At 53.2% G+C, this 16,005-nt stretch overlaps 1 protein-coding gene across 12 annotated transcripts in view; it reads right to left on the bottom strand.

The window, feature by feature from the left end:
• DUOX1 (dual oxidase 1) overlaps positions 1-15,304 on the bottom strand; it is a 31,977-nt gene extending 16,673 nt beyond the window's left edge. For 2 of the 12 annotated variants that reach the window (XM_025472922.3, XM_025472931.3), the window contains exons 1-21: positions 15,164-15,302; positions 14,717-14,771; positions 14,463-14,539; positions 13,621-13,774; positions 13,252-13,357; positions 11,343-11,426; positions 11,016-11,180; positions 9,544-9,731; positions 9,240-9,441; positions 8,948-9,114; positions 8,474-8,534; positions 8,249-8,345; positions 7,219-7,309; positions 5,981-6,083; positions 5,565-5,737; positions 4,041-4,216; positions 3,714-3,832; positions 2,983-3,120; positions 2,198-2,311; positions 1,054-1,253; positions 244-429 (exon numbers count right to left, since the gene is read on the bottom strand). In XM_025472922.3, the coding sequence (XP_025328707.1) occupies positions 244-429; positions 1,054-1,253; positions 2,198-2,311; positions 2,983-3,120; positions 3,714-3,832; positions 4,041-4,216; positions 5,565-5,737; positions 5,981-6,083; positions 7,219-7,309; positions 8,249-8,345; positions 8,474-8,534; positions 8,948-9,114; positions 9,240-9,441; positions 9,544-9,731; positions 11,016-11,180; positions 11,343-11,426; positions 13,252-13,309 (2,322 nt within the window). In that variant the 5' untranslated portion in view covers positions 13,310-13,357; positions 13,621-13,774; positions 14,463-14,539; positions 14,717-14,771; positions 15,164-15,302. Of the gene's footprint in view, positions 1-243; positions 430-1,053; positions 1,254-2,197; positions 2,312-2,982; positions 3,121-3,713; positions 3,833-4,040; positions 4,217-5,564; positions 5,738-5,980; positions 6,084-7,218; positions 7,310-8,248; positions 8,346-8,473; positions 8,535-8,947; positions 9,115-9,239; positions 9,442-9,543; positions 9,732-11,015; positions 11,181-11,342; positions 11,427-13,251; positions 13,358-13,489; positions 13,559-13,620; positions 13,775-14,316; positions 14,333-14,462; positions 14,540-14,716; positions 14,772-15,163 lie in introns of those variants that run through there. The other 10 variants (XM_049104008.1, XM_025472927.3, XM_025472924.3 and 7 more) reach the window with 10 other exon arrangements.
• Between the last annotated feature and the right edge of the window lie 701 nt (positions 15,305-16,005).

Genomic DNA, 16,005 nt, shown 5'->3' with positions numbered 1-16,005 from the left:
TGAGTTAAGTGAAGGTAGAAAGCCTGGATAGCCCTGGGGAGAGAGCTGAGTGACACATGCATTTAAGTTCCTGATGCGGCCTCCCTGGAGTCACACAGGTGGGCACCAGAGCATTTCCTTACAGAAAGGCCAGGCAATTGGGTCAAAACCTCAGTAGACCTGATTATTAGTGTTAGGCCATCTGCAGATAAGGGCACCACCATAGGCAGACATGCAGGGACAGACCTCACCCTACCTACACACCTGGGAGAAAAGGTGCCTGAAAAAGGTCTCCAGGAGATGGCTCCTCTGCTGTCGTGTCACAGCTGTCCTCATCAGTTCCTGCTCCCGCAGCTCCCACTCCTGGAACTTCAGTCCGCTCTCCTTCAGGGCCCCCCGAAGGTTTTCCACCAGCACCTGCCGCTCTTCCTCCAGGTTAAACAGCAGCACCTACAGAGAGGTGACAGGGAGAGCAACCACTTCTCAATGCCTCCTGAGGCCAGGAGCTTTGTGTGAGTTTTGTCAGGGGCCCCTTGAAACAGCACCCTTGTAAAAGGGATTTACTGTTACGGCCTGGGCTCAGTGGGGTTCAGGCTTGCTTATAGGCACAGAGATGGCATGCCAAGACTCATGTCTGAAGCAATCCTTCCTTCTCTGTTCATGCTGGAGAAGAGAGGGGAAGGGAGGGAGGACACATGACAGAGGGCACCGGGAGCCAGCTAGTCAGAGCTGAAGATCAGCCTCTGATTGAGTTATCCTCCAAAATCTCTAACAATTCCCTGGATCCTAAAATCAGGGGGCCTGGCTTCTTCCCAGGACTCCCAGCTAGGATCCACTGGTGCATCCTTACAAAGGGAGGAGGAGGACAGTGCAAGAAGAAGAAGGCACTGTGGAGATCATGTCACCCCATAGGCCCAAAGCAGGACAAACATGTTCAAGGTTCTCTCTGCATCAAGGACTACAGCCAGGGACTAGAAGAAACTAGCAGAAACTCTGCTTGATTTGGTGCTCCTTCCCCTCCACCCACCTGCCTCCCTGGCTGCGCTTGGAGGAATGGGACCAGCTGCAACATACCAGGTCATACTCCTTGGGGATCTTGAGCAGCAGGGCCCGGCGTCCGCGGTTGCCAGATAGGATGAGGTTGACCTGCTGGGGGGGCCGTAGCTGGATGGTGCGGAGCACAGACAGCCTGCCATCCACCACACAGATCTGCCCAGGCTGCAGGTGCACGAGCACAGGCCGACAAGGCTCCTTGTGGCCCTGCCATTCCAATGCTGGAAAGATAGGACTGGGTCAGCCAGGGCAAGGATGAAGGAGGCCGGCTTAGGACTGGAGTCAGGTCAAGGCCTCCAAAGCTCCTCACCCCTTCTTGGGTAGTGAGGGTCATCCTCTGCCCAGCGGTTCTCCTGTGCCTCTAGCCTACGTGAAGAATGACTACCATTTCCTTAGTGTTTACTACGTGCCCAATACTGTACCAAGTGCTTTGCGTGAACAAGTTAATTTAATATTAATAAACCTGTGAGGTAAATGCTAGTATTATTCCTGTTTTACAGGTAAGGAAAAAATGGTTTAGAGAGATTAAAAAATCTGCCCAAGGCCCAAAAGCCCAAGAGGTGAAACCAAGATTCCAATCCTCCATCAGTGTGACTCTAGACCTTCATTAATTATGTCACTGTTGCTGAACTTCCAGTACAAGATGCCACAAAGCATCCTTTCCCAAGGATTCTAGAGAATCATATTAAGCCTCTAAAGTGTAGTCAGGGTCCTGTGGCTCTTCCCCATAAGTCTACCACATCCTCTTTATTTGGGACCTTTGGGAGGATTTTTTTTTTTTTTTAAGATTTGTATTTATTTCAGAGAGAGATGGCATGGGAAGAGGGGATGAGGGGCAGAGGGGGTAAGCAGACTCCTTGCTGAGCAGAGAGCCTGAAGGAAGGAGGCTTGAGGCTCATCCCAGGACCCTGGGTTTAGGACCTGAGTCAAAGGCAGACGCTTAACTGACTAAGCCACCCAGGTGCCCCCGTTGAGAGGATCTAAGGAGGGTGGAGGACCTCAGGTCCAACGACTACCTGATGCCTCCACAGCTCTTCCCACCTGCCCTGAGCTGCTTGGGGGCCTAGTAAGGGAAGGCCTTTTCCATAGGCTGCTGAGGTGGGGGTGGGGGGCTGCAGCCCAGGCATGTCCTCCCTCTCACCACCCTGGCCAGCTCCAGGCCTACCTTCCATGCCCCCAACGAGCTTCTCAGACATGACGCTTTTGCGGTCCTGGCCCTGGAGCTTCTTGAAATTTTTCTTTCGGAGCCGGGCAACAATCCAGGCACTAAGCAGGCTCACTGAGAGGGCAGAGGCAGTAGGATGCTCAGAGGAAGGGTGGGAGTCTGGGGAGATCAGTGGCCTCCTTCCTTGGCAAGACCCCCTGCCTTCCCCACTTCCTAGGTGGGCTCATTCAATTGTCTCAGATTGTGAAGCTCCCTGGTAGGGGGGTGGAGGAGGGAGCCTTTGGGTATCATCTAAGATGTCTGCAGCACTGTCAGCACAGCCTCCCCTGCTTCCACCACTCAGGTCCCTTCCCAGCCAGAGACTAAGGCCAGAGTCCTTGTGCTGATACTGGACCCACTCTGCCATGCTTGCTGGTGGACTCACACACAGCCATGACAAAGTCTAAGTCTCAAACCTTTGCCCCAGCTAGTTCTCAACTGGTTCTCAAGCAGGGTTTGCCTCTAACAGTTTCCCAGGCCCAGGTTTCTGCAGATAACTGTGAAATACAGATACCCTGTGGCTCCTGACCAATCTGGGCCTTAGAGGGACCCCAGGAGAACAGGAAGGCAATTTTCCCTGGAGTTAACTTAGCTACAGGTCAGACACTTCTCATGTCCCCTCCTGCTCTGAGGTTTTCTTCATGTGCCCAAATAGAATCCTGCATAGTCTGTATTAATGAAACCACCCCACTGCCATCCCTCAGAGTACACATTCCACCCAACCCCACCCTGCCCATCACTTTTACCGAGGGGGAAGCAGCAGAGAGTCCCAATGGTGACTCCAAAGCCAAATCCACTGCCTTCAAAATAGTCCTGCATGGTGGAGGGAGCACAGGCTGGCAAGCCCTGAGTGCTGAGCTGTCTTGGCTGTGGGCAGGGGTCTCCTGGGGAGGAAGAGGAAGCAGGAGTCCTGGGGTGGGGGTGTGCTGAGCCAAAGGCTCTGGCACCGAATCACTGAGAAGGTTAGTGTGGCAGAAAGGGTGGGGGGGAGGTGCTCTCAGTAGCAGAGGGGGTGGGAGCTGCTTACCCCTGTCATTATACCAAGAATGTGGTGTTTGCCTACTTGGGTTACCTCAGCCTCTGTCTCCCTCACATGCACATATGTACACACACACACACACACACACACACAGCCCTTCCCCTGTCACTGCTGTGGGATAAGGATATCCTCACTGCACTACGCCTTCCTGATATCACACCCACCCAGGCTTAGCCCAGCCCATGGAGCCTTCTCCTTAGGTCTCTTGAGTTTCAGTCTTGCCCTCACATGGATACCTCCTGGGGTTGTGCAGAAGGGGACCTACACAGACACCTGTGGTCGGTCACCTTGTGCCCAGAACCAAAGTTTCTAAGGGCAGAACCATAGCTCACTGCCTCCTTGGAATCTACTGCCCAGCTGCACCTGAACCAGGCCCACGGCTGAGGAGGGATGAGACACCAGACCCCAGACCCCTCCAAGTACCCCCTGGCTACTCACCCATATGCCAGAAGAAGACATTGGGCTGCAGGGTACTAGGGTTCATGTTGGTGACAGCCACTAGAACATCCCGTAGGGAAGTATTTCTGATCTCTGCGATTTCTTCCTCAGAGAACAGCCTGGGGTGGGATAGGTAGGGAGCTGTTACATTGGGAGACAGATGCCTGCTCTGGCCCAGGGACCCAGATGAGGAAAGAGACCCAGAGAGGCTGAGGAGTGGGTGAGTCCAGCTGAATCAAGGGCCCACAGGGCTGCTGACATTACATGCAGAGGTCCTGGAGCTCAGGCCAAGGTGGAGTCTGAGGAAGGGGGCCAGCCAGGCCTTACCCATTCCTGGTATTCTCAAACCAGTAGCGGTCGCCATCCCGCAGCCTCACAAACTGGTTGAGGACGATGGCACTGAAGAGGGGTCCGGGGTCCCCATGGCTCTCCAGGAGCCCCCCGGGGAGCAGCTCTAGCTGGGATAGGTCCTGGTTGTACAGGGCAGCTGTGGCCTCCAGCACCTGAGGCCAAGAAGGGACAGGAGTGAGTGCAAGGACCTGGCACTTGCCCTGGGGCAAAGAGGTAGTTCCCAGGGATCAGCCCCAGGGATGATAATAATAAATGACAGCAACGAGCACTCACTTATTATGCCCCAGGCACTGCTCTGTGTGCTTTACATAAGTTAACTCGTTTACGGGAACTCACTCACAGATTCGGCTGCCTATTTTCTAAAGTTGGAATAAAACAGGCAGCCAGTTCCCTATGTGGCTTGTTCTCAAAAAGGTATGAAAGTTAAGGGTCAAAATTCAGTACAAAAGTTGGAAGGCTAGAATGATGTGTTAGAAAAGGTTTCTATTATTGAAAGTGAAAAAAGTTTTTAAAAATCCAATCCCGGGATCCCTGGGTGGCGCAGCGGTTTGGCGCCTGCCTTTGGCCCGGGGCGTGATCCTGGAGACCCGGGATGGAATCCCACGTCGGGCTCCCGGTGCATGGAGCCTACTTCTCTCTCTGCCTATGTCTCTGCCTCTCTCTCTCTCTCTCTCTCTGTGTGACTATCATAAATAAATAAAAATTAAAAAAAAAATCCAATCCCTGCATATACATTGCCTTTTGGAGACAGACTTCAACATTATATGAGCAGCATTTTCTATCTGACCTTTACTTTAGTTCTTTTTTCTGCAATCCAAATAAACATTTGCCCAGCTTAATTCCAGTGAGGCCCAGTTAAGCTAAATATTTGCTACTTTTGGTACTCCTGGTGATTCCTATCTTTATATTGATTTTATAAAGTTTACAAGCCCCATGTGCATATTGCTTCTTCCACGGTCTTTTCAATTCTCCACTTTCCAACAATCTTATAAAATAATAAGGACGAAAGTAATAAAACAAGCATGCAATTGTAGAAACACCACTGTGCTAAGATGGTGAGGCCACAAAAACTGGTCTGTTGGCTGCAGACAATGCCACCTGCCCAGGCAATAGCTCAGGGTGTGACAGTTGACTCCCCAAAGGCAGCTTGAGTAGCAGTATATAAAAAAGTACAGCTTGTTCCTGGGTTGAGGACCTTCTACACTTGCTCAGATGGGATGTTAGAAAGAGTAAATGAGATAATGCCTATTAAGTGCCTGGCATGCAAGAGATGTTCAACAAACATTTGCTAGATTGCACAGTCACAAATTCTAATGCCAAATATTGCTAGTCTGGGACCCTCCATCCTGGTGTATGATACTAGGAAAAGCCACCTGGGTAAGTCCCATCCCTCTCACCAGGGACTTGTCTCTTGTTTGTGTCTCACTGCCTCCCTTCCATGTCTCAGGCCAATGTGCCCTGACCCTCCCCCCTGCCGTCTGGGTCCCAACCCCTCCTTACGGTGTGGTTGTTCTGGGAGAGTGCAGGGTTGATGTCCTGCCATCTGGTAATGGGAGGCAGACCCAGTGCTGCCCTGGCCTTGGTATAAGAGGGCAGGCCCAGATCGCGGCCCCTCTGTAGACAGCCAGCCACGTGGTCTGTACGGGAAAACTTCAGGGACCCAGGCCAGAAATCTGGGGATGAAAGAGCAGAGAGTCTGAGGTTGCTCAGGGCCACCACAGCTCCATTAGCTCAGGACCCAGGCTTCGAACATCTCCAGGGGGCCCAGAATCACACAGAGGAAACCATGGTCAACAGTTCTCTCAGCAGTGAAAGAAGGAAGGCTCCCAGGCCCAGGCACTCCTCCCAGCCTGGAGCAGGAGCTCCAGCAGAAACCCCACCCAGGGGCCACTCTGTAGGGACAGCTTCAGCTTCACCTAGCACATCCTCAACCACTACATGGTCCTCTCGCTCAGCGATCTGGGAGGCCATGCCTAGCAGTAGCGCGTCCACATCTTCAGCTCTTCGTAGGTTTGGATGCTTTGGGAACAGGGAGAGAAAATGGAACTGGAGGTTGAGCAGTCAGGCTCTCTCCATACCCACAGTCCATATCCTGGCCCACCCAGTACTGATATTTGCTCTGAAACCAGTAGGCCATCCCTCCTTCATAGGTTGATTCCCTCCTTAAGGTGAGTGATGTCCCTATCTGAAGCTCGTGCTGCTGCGAGACAGGTCACCACAAACACAAGGGATCTAAATCTTTACTTCTATTTTAAGAGACTTGACAGTATGATTGACAAAGGCACTAGAACATGTAGGTCTTGGTCCTTGCTCTGTTAGCGAACAGCTGTGTAACTATGGGCAAGTCACAGGACCTCTCTGAACTTGGTGCCCTTCCCTTAATGAAAAGAGCATTAGGGATAAAATTAAATTAAGTTAAATTAAAATAATTAAGAGGACACCGAGGTCTTTTTCAATTCAGCACTATGACTCTGATTCTGCGCATTCCTGTTCTTCCTTTCCCTCCCATCTCTCTTTACCTCTTTTCTCCTCTTATGAACACTCTACATCAAGTATTGATTTTGCTTTAAATTATTTGTCAATGGGATGCCTGGGTGGCTCAGCAGTTGAGCATCTGCCTTTGGCTCAGGATGTGATCCTGGGGTCCTGGTATTAAGTCCCGCATCAGGCTCCCCACCAGAAGCCTGCTTCTCCCTCTGCCTATCTCTCTGTGTCTCTCATGGATAAATAAATAAAATCTTAAAAAAAAAAAAGGTATTTAGAAAAATTATTTGTCAACACTCTTCACCCACACTGGCCAGGTTTGGATGGAACAGATTATCCCTGATAATGTCAGAATTCTTACCTCCTTCCAACATACACATTCACACACTGCCTTAGGTATGTCTAATTGGGACATTTCTTTTGGGGGTACTCCAAGGCCTACAGGGGACCCAGAGCTGTCAAGGGAGAAGAAAAACCTAGAACCACATTTGCATATAGGGCTCACTGTCCGTCACATAGCCCTGAGGTCAGGGTGGAGGACTGACTTTTGAGCATGCATATAGCTAGCTGCCTTGGCCCTGCTGCCAACCTTCATCACATACCTGACACTCATACACAGAAGTGCATGTGCACACACACGCTACACACATACACCCACCCACATACTGACCTTTCGACTCCAGTAGCTATTGCAGACCCGGAGAGCTCTGGAGATACTTGAGTTCCTATTGATGACCTCTTGGAAGTGACAACTGGCATTTCTGAAATGCAAGTAGAAAGGGAGTGATGACTGAGGCCATGGGGTCCTAAAGTCAGGCAACAGCTCTGGTCTCCAAGACTATATATAGCCAGGAGCCAGGTCATTGTAAACATCTAAAAATGTACCCAAAGCATGCACATGCCTCACCTCCCTCTGTCTCTTTCTCCATCTCACTGTCTATACATATATTACTCAAAAGCATGAGGCTCCGTTTAGAGTACCATTTCTTTCCTGATTCCCAAAGAGAGAGTTTATACATTATATATATAACATATATATGTAAGTTAAAACATTTTAAAAGGATTTTAATCATTGTTTTGAAATTACTTGTCTATGGAAAAGTCAATTGTTATGATTTCTGTGGTTCTCATCAGGCATATCTAAAAATTGTTCCCGAGTAAGAAAATCTAACCTATGAATTGTTTTTAAATTATAACACAATTGTGAAAAGAAATGGCATTTTTGTTCCATATACATTTAATTAAATATGTGTTTTTTAGTTTAAAGTTCCCTTTTCATTATTTTGGAGTCAAAATGTATCTTCAGCTCTCACACATTTCTATTGTAATTCCCTCCAAAGGCTTGCAAGCCCCAGGTCCTGTGCCTATAGCTAAAAATGTCCCTTGTGTAGTGTCAAGACCTAATGTTCAGATGAGCAGGCTTTGTAACTCACCCTCTGAGCCTAAATTAGCCTGTGTTTAATTGGGGGGTTAATATACACCAGCTATAGGGAAATGGACATAAAGTGCTTAAAAACCACACTGATGTCTTTTTAAAACACTGTTCTCCCCACTACCACCACCACCCAAGTTCACTGTTCCCTTGGGAAATGAGCACACTTCAGACTGATAATCCTTTCCTGAGGGCTCTAAAGAGCAGATTTTTCTCAAATGACATCCCCACTCCCCCCAACACACCAACATTTACCCTTTGCGCTCACCTCATGTAAATGCCAGGAGGCACCATGGTGGAGAAGAACTGCTCAGAGGCCACCAGGAACTCTGGGGAGATGCTGGGGTCCAGGAAAGGGTTATATCCTGGGGGAAGGCGAGAGGAGAGGGGATAGGAACATTTAGCCCTTCACTGCCCAGCCTCCTTCCCCACCCCCTGCTGCCTCCCTCCAAAATACTGCTAGCTCTCCCATTCTTCCTCCTCAACCCTTCACCTGCATACTTCACTGGTGCTCGCTGCAGGAAGCTGGGCAGCCACTCATAGAGAGCAATGTTCTGAGGGTCAAGAGAGGGCAAAAGGGAGGCAAGTGCTGGAGCAGTCCCGCTGGAGGGACCTGAGCCCAAGGAAGCCTTAGGTGGGAGATGAGGGCCAGGCAGGGGCAGTCAGTCATAAGGGAGGCAAGTCAAACGGGACAGGTGTGGAGGCCTGTCCCCCACTAGGAACACGGGATGGGAGCAGGGACCACTAGCTAAGAAGCACAGCCAAGTCTCCTGTATAATAGCCCTTTGCCTGCCCCTCCTCCTTGGGGTCCATTCCCAGATGCTAGCTCCAGTTCTGGGGAGCAGCGTCCTCCTGGAAAGGGGCGTTTCTGGGGGCTGCTCATGCGAGGAACGAGGGCTCCGCGGGGCACGGTGGGGGTGGGGGGGTGGGGGGCAGGCGGGGGACGAGGGGAGGGCGTGTGACGGACCTGGTAGGTGGCAATGACCCTCTTGCGCGCGTGCTGGAACAGCTCCTCGTCCCCCCAGTGCGGGTGCTGGCGGGCCAGCCGCTGCGCGCACAGGTTGTGGTAGCGGAACCACAGCAGGCCCAGCGCCTGCAGGAAGGGGTCGCGGTTCCCTCGCTCCGCCCCGAAGGCTGCACGCACGCAGGGCCAGGGCCGCAGGGAGGAGATGGGCGGCGGTGTGACCACGGGGAGTGCCCCGGCCGCCGCCGCCCCCGCCCCCGGCCGCCCCCGCCCCCGCCCCCGCCCCCGGCCTCACCGTACAGGCCCCCGGGCCCGCGCTGGCCGCTGGCGGGGTCGGGCGCGCTCCACATGAGCAGGGGCGGTTGCGCGTTCCGGGGGAAGGCGGGGTCGGGCCCCGACGCCAGCTGCCCCCCGGAGAAGCTCCGCAGCGCGTCGCTCCAGGAGTGCGAGGAGCCGTAGATGGCGCTGCCGTCCAGCCAGCCCGTCACGGCGTTGGTCTGCGGGGGCACCGGGGGGCTGAGCCGCGCTGGCGGAGGCGGGTGTCCGCGGGCGAGGCTGTGGGAGGACCCGCACCCGGGAGCCCGCCTGCCTCGTCTCACCAGGTCCCGGGGGTTACTGGGGCTCTGTCCGCTCTCGGGGTCCCAGCGGCTCCTCTGGAAGGGGAGGACCACGTCCCCGCGCCCGTTGGGGTCGAACACCGGGTCCCCGGGCGGGATGCGGATGTTGAGGAACTCGGCTGGGCAGCCGGGTGTCTCCACGCTCACCAGGTCCGAGAGCACGTGGTAGCCTGTTGGCAAGAGAGGGTAGGGGGACACGGTGTGCTAGGCCAGCTGAGGGCCACTCTCCCTTCTGCATCAGTATCTAGCCCTCCTAGACTTCCCTTGAAGCTTCAAAAGACTCCTCAGCCGTTTAGAGTAAAGCCAAGTCTTGACCTCCTCCACCCTTCCTAATCCTTTGTTACACCCTGGTCCAAACTGTTTTCATTGCCAGTTTGGTCTTCTCCTTGGTAACTGGGAGGTGCCGGGTGAGTGTGCCTAGGCAGTCCTGCTGGGAGCACCTGCTCCAACATGCAGCTGGGAGCAGCCTGCCCAGAGAACCTGTCAGTCTCACTGCAACGCTGGACACTTAGAATCAAATGTAGACACATGGGTGGCCAGCAGGAGCCAAGCATTCCGACTGGGAGCCAACAACCCACAGTCACTGGGGTCACACCACCCACCCTAGCACCCCTATTTTGACACACACACCCACCAGCCCTCTAGCCAAAATCAGAACCCTGCCCTAAGACTGTCCTAGGAGTCACAGAAGCAAAAAGTGAGAATAGGTTCCCACCAAGAGTCCCTACCAGATTATTGTCATGCTCCTGCCTCTACCTGTACTTCCATCAACAGCTCAATGTGAGGCAAATTTATGCTTCCTCCATCCAGACTTTCTCCTTTTACTTTTTCTTCCCCAGAAAAAATACAAGACATGGCTTTCTTGACTTAAGGGAAGTCATGTTAGGCCCCAGACATCTTGTAATTTATGACTACTTGCCCAAAGTACATTCTTGAGTTATCTTTGCAGGATTTAAACCCCCTTGAGCACTCAGATATCAGATCAGTTAAAGACAGAGAATTGATGCCTACCTTTGCCAGCCCTTGTGTGACTTCCATCAATTAAGACCTGGACTCTGTCACTCTGAGATGACTTTTGCCTAAATTCTAGGCTGAATTCCCCATTGTACAAGTGCCTTTATGAATCTGTAAGTACCTTTAGCTTAAAACTTCCCCAATTTTGTTATTGGGGAAGACACTGCTTTGGGAAATATCTTACATGTTCCCCCTTACTTGTTCCAAATAAAACTCCTAATTCTTGGCTTAGTTGTGTCTTTTGGCTCAACACTCCCCAAGAGGCAAATCCAGTTTTGGGTAACAGTATCCCATCCCACTGCCTCCCTCTCCGTCTCTCACCCCCATCTCTAAGATCCTCCATAACTTCTCTCTCTCTCACTCCCTGACTCCCTGCCTGAGACATAGAGGTGTCCAGTGGACCCTACTGGCCTCCATCCCCCAGAGGTTGAGGCCCTCACCAAAGAAGACTCCTAGCACTGTTCGGTTTCGCAGGGAGGCCTGCCCTGCAGGGCCCCTCATGGCAGCGTTGCTAAGGTCTCTGGGGTTAGGCAGGTGAGGTTCTCCCAAGGGCTGGTACACACCATCTGCATAGCTGGCTGGAACCAGGCGCTGGAGCCGAGAGCCTGGGGTTAGAGGGGTAGGGACAAAGATTAATCCTCAGTGGGGCTCCCTTACCTCCTCTCTCCCAGGCTTCCCTCCATACCACAGATCCTAAAACCTTAATAATCAATGAGCCTTTGCTGGCACCCTGGCCCTGGGGCTGTCTCCACTTGGCCCTCACCTACCTTTGCTGCCCCACTTGTGCTCCATGAGGTTGTTGTACCACCCATCAAATCGCTGCACCTCCCAGGAAATGGGTTTCTGAGCTCCTGTGTGAGAAGAGGGAAGGGGCAGCTGGGTTAGTTCAGGCATGAGAGGGCAGGCAAGCCTGCAAGATATAGGTCTTGGGATCCTGGCAAGGAAAGCAGCAGAAGTGGACCCCAGGCACACTGTGGAAGGTAGGGTGCAAAGGGAGAGAACTGAGGACAAAATGATATCCAAACTCAAGCTCTCAGTGAGGGGAACATGGTAGGGAGCACTGAAGCAGCATAGCCAGGGGCAGTGTGTGCTGATAAAGAACCTCTAAGAACAAGACAGAAGCTAAAGAATAGTAGCGATGTGGAAGGGCATGCAGGAGCTTCCTACTGCCCTCACAGCTCAGCTTCCTGGGGGATAGGGCAGGACAGAAACCATTCCCAGCCCTAAGATATCATATGGAGCAAGAGCCAGCTACATCCCAAAAGCCAGCCAACCACTCTTCCACCCAGGAAAGGAGAGGTCATTCTGTGACCACTCCCTGGGTAGGGGTAGTGTGGAGAGGGGCTTGGCCCTCTCCTGCCAAGCAAAGCCCAGGGCAAGGGTATGAGCCCTGGGTCTGTGGCTCTGGGGTCTATTGCTACTCTGATCTCTTTTCCAGTTTCAGTTTCTGGGGTGGGATCAGGGACTGCCTGGTGATAACCTTGCCTTTCCTCTCTGTTGAGGCATCATGTTCCTCCTATAATTCCCCTTGTTGATTATCCTATTATACTTTCCAAAAACTAGGATCTGGAAGGGAGCACTCAGTTGTTGAGGGAAGAACTCAGACAGTGAGGGCAGAGGGAGGGGTCCAAAATCAGAGGTGGAATGGGGGTCCTTTTGGTCAGTAGATCAGATGACCAGTCATATTCCTTTCCCCAAACCAAAAGGCTAGAGGACTAAAACTCCCTCTCTAGTCACTTCAGAGAAAGAACAAAGAAAAGGACCCACATCAGCCAGCAAGAGACCCATTCCTCACAGACCAAGGGCAAGATCTCAGAGCTACCCTCTGGCCCCACATTCATGTGCATGTGCACGTCCATGCGTGCACATTCACTCACCCAGAAGCCAGAGAAGGAAAGTGACTCAGGCCCTGATGTTTGAGCAAAGAGCACAACCAAGGATTCAGGACTTGGGGCAGGAACTAGGACAGCTACGTTACATGTGATCTCTAAAATAAGATGAACTGGTGGCAGAACAAGGGGGAGGAAGGCCTTTGGGGAAGGGTATAAGGTAGAATGCCTCCTGGGAATAAATGGCAAGAGCTGGCTAGGAAAGGAAGATCCAAGATCAAAGCAAAGAGAGAGTTGGAAGGAATAGGAATGTGAACAGCTCTGTCCTGGGAGAAACTGCAGGGGTCCACTGCCTTCAGTCAGAATAGATCATTCATCATTCCACAGGTTTCCTCTGCTTCCTTTTCTTGTATCCTCCTGATGATAAGGAACTGCCTTTTTTTTTTTAAACCTAACTTGTAGCATCGCAAACCCACTCCCCTTCTCAGAGACCCAGACTTCAGAGAATGGCCTCAGATTCTATTAAGAGACTGTCCAAAGCTGACAGTAACAAGATGAAATCAAATGGACCATATTGGTGGTGGTGGGTGGTTTACTGTTTTCATATTGTTTTAAAACACTGGTGACTTCCCTTCAGCTTTGGGTCTAATCTGGCCACAAGATCCTTTATTGTTTTGTATGCCTCATCCATCTTTCCCCACCTGGGATCAGGGGGTCCTTACTTTATGAAGAAAGAAAGAAGACAGATGAGAGAGAAAGGGCCACCAGACTGTAAGGAATGAAATTGGAAATGCTGACACAGCAAGGTTCCTCTGCTCCTAACTCTACTTCTTCAATTTGTACTTACCCATGGATGTCCATGACCCAACCAGGAATGTCCATGTCAGAGCCAGGCAGAAGCCCATGATGAATATAATAGGGCTCAGGTGTTAGAACACCCTAAAATGGAGACCCTAGAAAAAGAGGACAGGGAGAATGCATCCCAGCAATTCAGGAGATTCAGGCCAGGGCCTCTGCAGGTCCCTGTGAATCTAGGTGTGGGCTGGACCAACACCATAGTGGGGAGCAAAGAGCAGGAGACTCACCGTCTCCCAAGAATCTTTCATTCATTCAACAAACACTTGACAAGCATTCACTATGTATCAGGCACTGACCTAGGAAGTGGAGATTAAGTGATGAACAAAGCAGACAGAAATCTCTGCCTTTCTGGACTTACCTTCTGAAAAACCTTGCTTTGGCCCAGCTTCCAGAAGTATATATTCCTTGGACAGAGTCTTGCTCAGGGGCCAGGACACTGGGCTGCTGCTAGTCCACGAATGTGGTCTTAGGCAGGTCACTTATCTGGTCTGGACCTTGGTTACCTCTTCCAGCTATGGGAGTAAACATGCCTGAACTGTCTATCTCCTAGCATGGTTGCCAGAATCAAATGCAAGAATGAGGTTGAATTCAAAGCAAGAAAGGCTACAGGTGTTATGTAAATGTGATATGTAGAGAGAGTGGGCTCTGTGGACTCAAAGAATACAGCACTAGGCACTCCTGTGTTTGGTGCCAGCTTTCTGCTCTCTCTCCCCAGGCCAACAAATTGCCCAGAGACAACAGGGAAACAGAGGCAGCAGGGGACTCAGGCTGGGGCTCCTAACTGGCATAGGTAGTGCCTCAGGACAGTAATGACCTTCTAAAGTCCCCCGTAGAAACTGGGGGTGGGGTGGGGCTGGGGAACTCTCTAGTGGAAGAAGGTGGGAGTTCAGAGAAAGCCTTAGGGCAAACCAAATCCTCAGGACTCTTGAATAGGTTGTCTAGTCCCAGAGGAGGAGCCCCAGAGGGTGACCTCATCCCCAACTTGCCATCTCCTATTAAACAAATGAAAAACCCTAAGCCCTGTCATAACTCAAAAGCTCAGCATTCCACTCACTCCATCACAGAGACTGTCCAGATGGTGGCCTTTGATAGAATGTGAAGAACTGGGTCCGGAACAGTTGAAGCCATAGGGATGGACATGCTGATGAGGCCATAGTGGTCCTTCCCTGATCTAGGATGCCCTGCCCCTTCCCCTCTTACCACTGTGTCTTCAGGATCCTGGACCCCAGCTGGTAAAAGCATGCAGTGAGCTTTCAGGCCAAGCTGTGGGGATAAACCTGAAGAGGAATGTGGGCATGCTTAAAACCCACTCCTTTCAGGTAGGTAGCCACAATGGTTTATACAGCAACATTGGTTCAGTAACTTTCTAACAACCTTGAGCAGAAGGCATAACCTTCTGACAGGGCAGTGAAGCCCCAGGCAGTGGCAGAACCAGGGAGAGAACACAGGCCTACCTTGTTCTTGCTCCACATGGCTACTTTTCCAGTTTGAACTCCTACAATGGTGACCCTGGGGTGGGGGTAAATATAAGCCAAAGCCTTAGGGATTCCAACCTGGTCCCAAGGGAAGGTTGAGGGGAAGCCTGGACTCTCTAAAAACCCAAAGTTCCCTCCCTGGCATAACGTGCTGGTGCCAGGAAGAGCTCCAGAGAGATCCTCTAGGCCCAAGCAAAGTAGGCCACGGAACATTCCCAGTTCTCTGAGAACCTAAAACTTTGGTGGGGTGGAGGATAGGCCTGAACACGTTCCATTGGAGGCCCCCTCGGGCTAGTAACCGAGGCGCAGGGGGCCAGGGCTCCAATTCCCCTTCCCCCAAGGAGCACAGCGGAGCTGGGGCGCGCTCCACCGAAGCCACCGGGGAGTCCCTCCCCCGGAGCGCCGAGAAGCTCTTCGGGGTCTGACCTGCGGCCGCGGCGTCCCTGGCCCCGGAGTGCGGCTTGGCTCCCTCCCGGCTCGCAGCGGGGCCCCCGACGCCCGCTCCCCGCCGCCTGGCTCCGCAGCTCTGCGCGGGGCGGGCGGGGCTGTGGGTGCGGAGCCGACGGCGCGGCCCAGCGCTGAGGCGGGGCGGGGCGGGGCGGGGCGGGGCGGGAGGCGAGTCGGCGCGCCGGGGACCCGCCGGGGTGCGCCGAGGGGCCCGGGGTGCGCCAGGCGAGGCGGCACCGGCTCGCGGGGCTCAGGCGCGACATCGGTCCCGTCCGCGGCAAGGGCTCGTCCGTGCGGCCGCCTGGACGGCGAAGAGGGCAAGTCTGCTCCGGGTGGGGAGGGGGCGGAAGACCGGGAGGGTGCGGGGGAGGGAAATCTGGGAACGTCACCCCCAAACTCCCCACACCTTCGGACCTGGGCATCAGGACCAGGAGGACCGGTCAGCGCGCGCACACCTTCGGATCTGGGCATCAGGACCAGGAGGACCGGTCAGCGCGCGGCAAGGAAGCTCGTCCCAAGACCCTGAAAGAGTGGGTGGCAACCCCCCCCCACCCTCCCGGGGTTCCTCGTGAGCTCCCGAGACCTCAGGCCCTCGAGCCCCGCCCGCGCTCCCGCGGGTGTCGGACTGCCTCGCTAGGTTTGTGCGGGAGCTGCCCGGGGTCCCGGGCAGGGGGCAGGAGGAGGAGGGGCCGGAGGGATGGCGGGGGGCGGGCGGGGGGGTGGCTCTTGCGCGCGGTCCCTCCCGAGTCCCAGATCCAGGACGGGGGGGGGGCGCGGGGGGCAGCGCCTCAGTGCCTCGGGTGCGGCCTGAGAAGGTTGAG

The sequence above is a fragment of the Canis lupus genome, chromosome 30 (assembly GCF_003254725.2).
Source record: "Canis lupus dingo isolate Sandy chromosome 30, ASM325472v2, whole genome shotgun sequence".
Taxonomy (NCBI): domain Eukaryota; kingdom Metazoa; phylum Chordata; class Mammalia; order Carnivora; family Canidae; genus Canis; species Canis lupus.
Note: the sequence above shows the minus strand (reverse complement) of the source record. Positions and strands in the feature narration are given on the sequence as shown.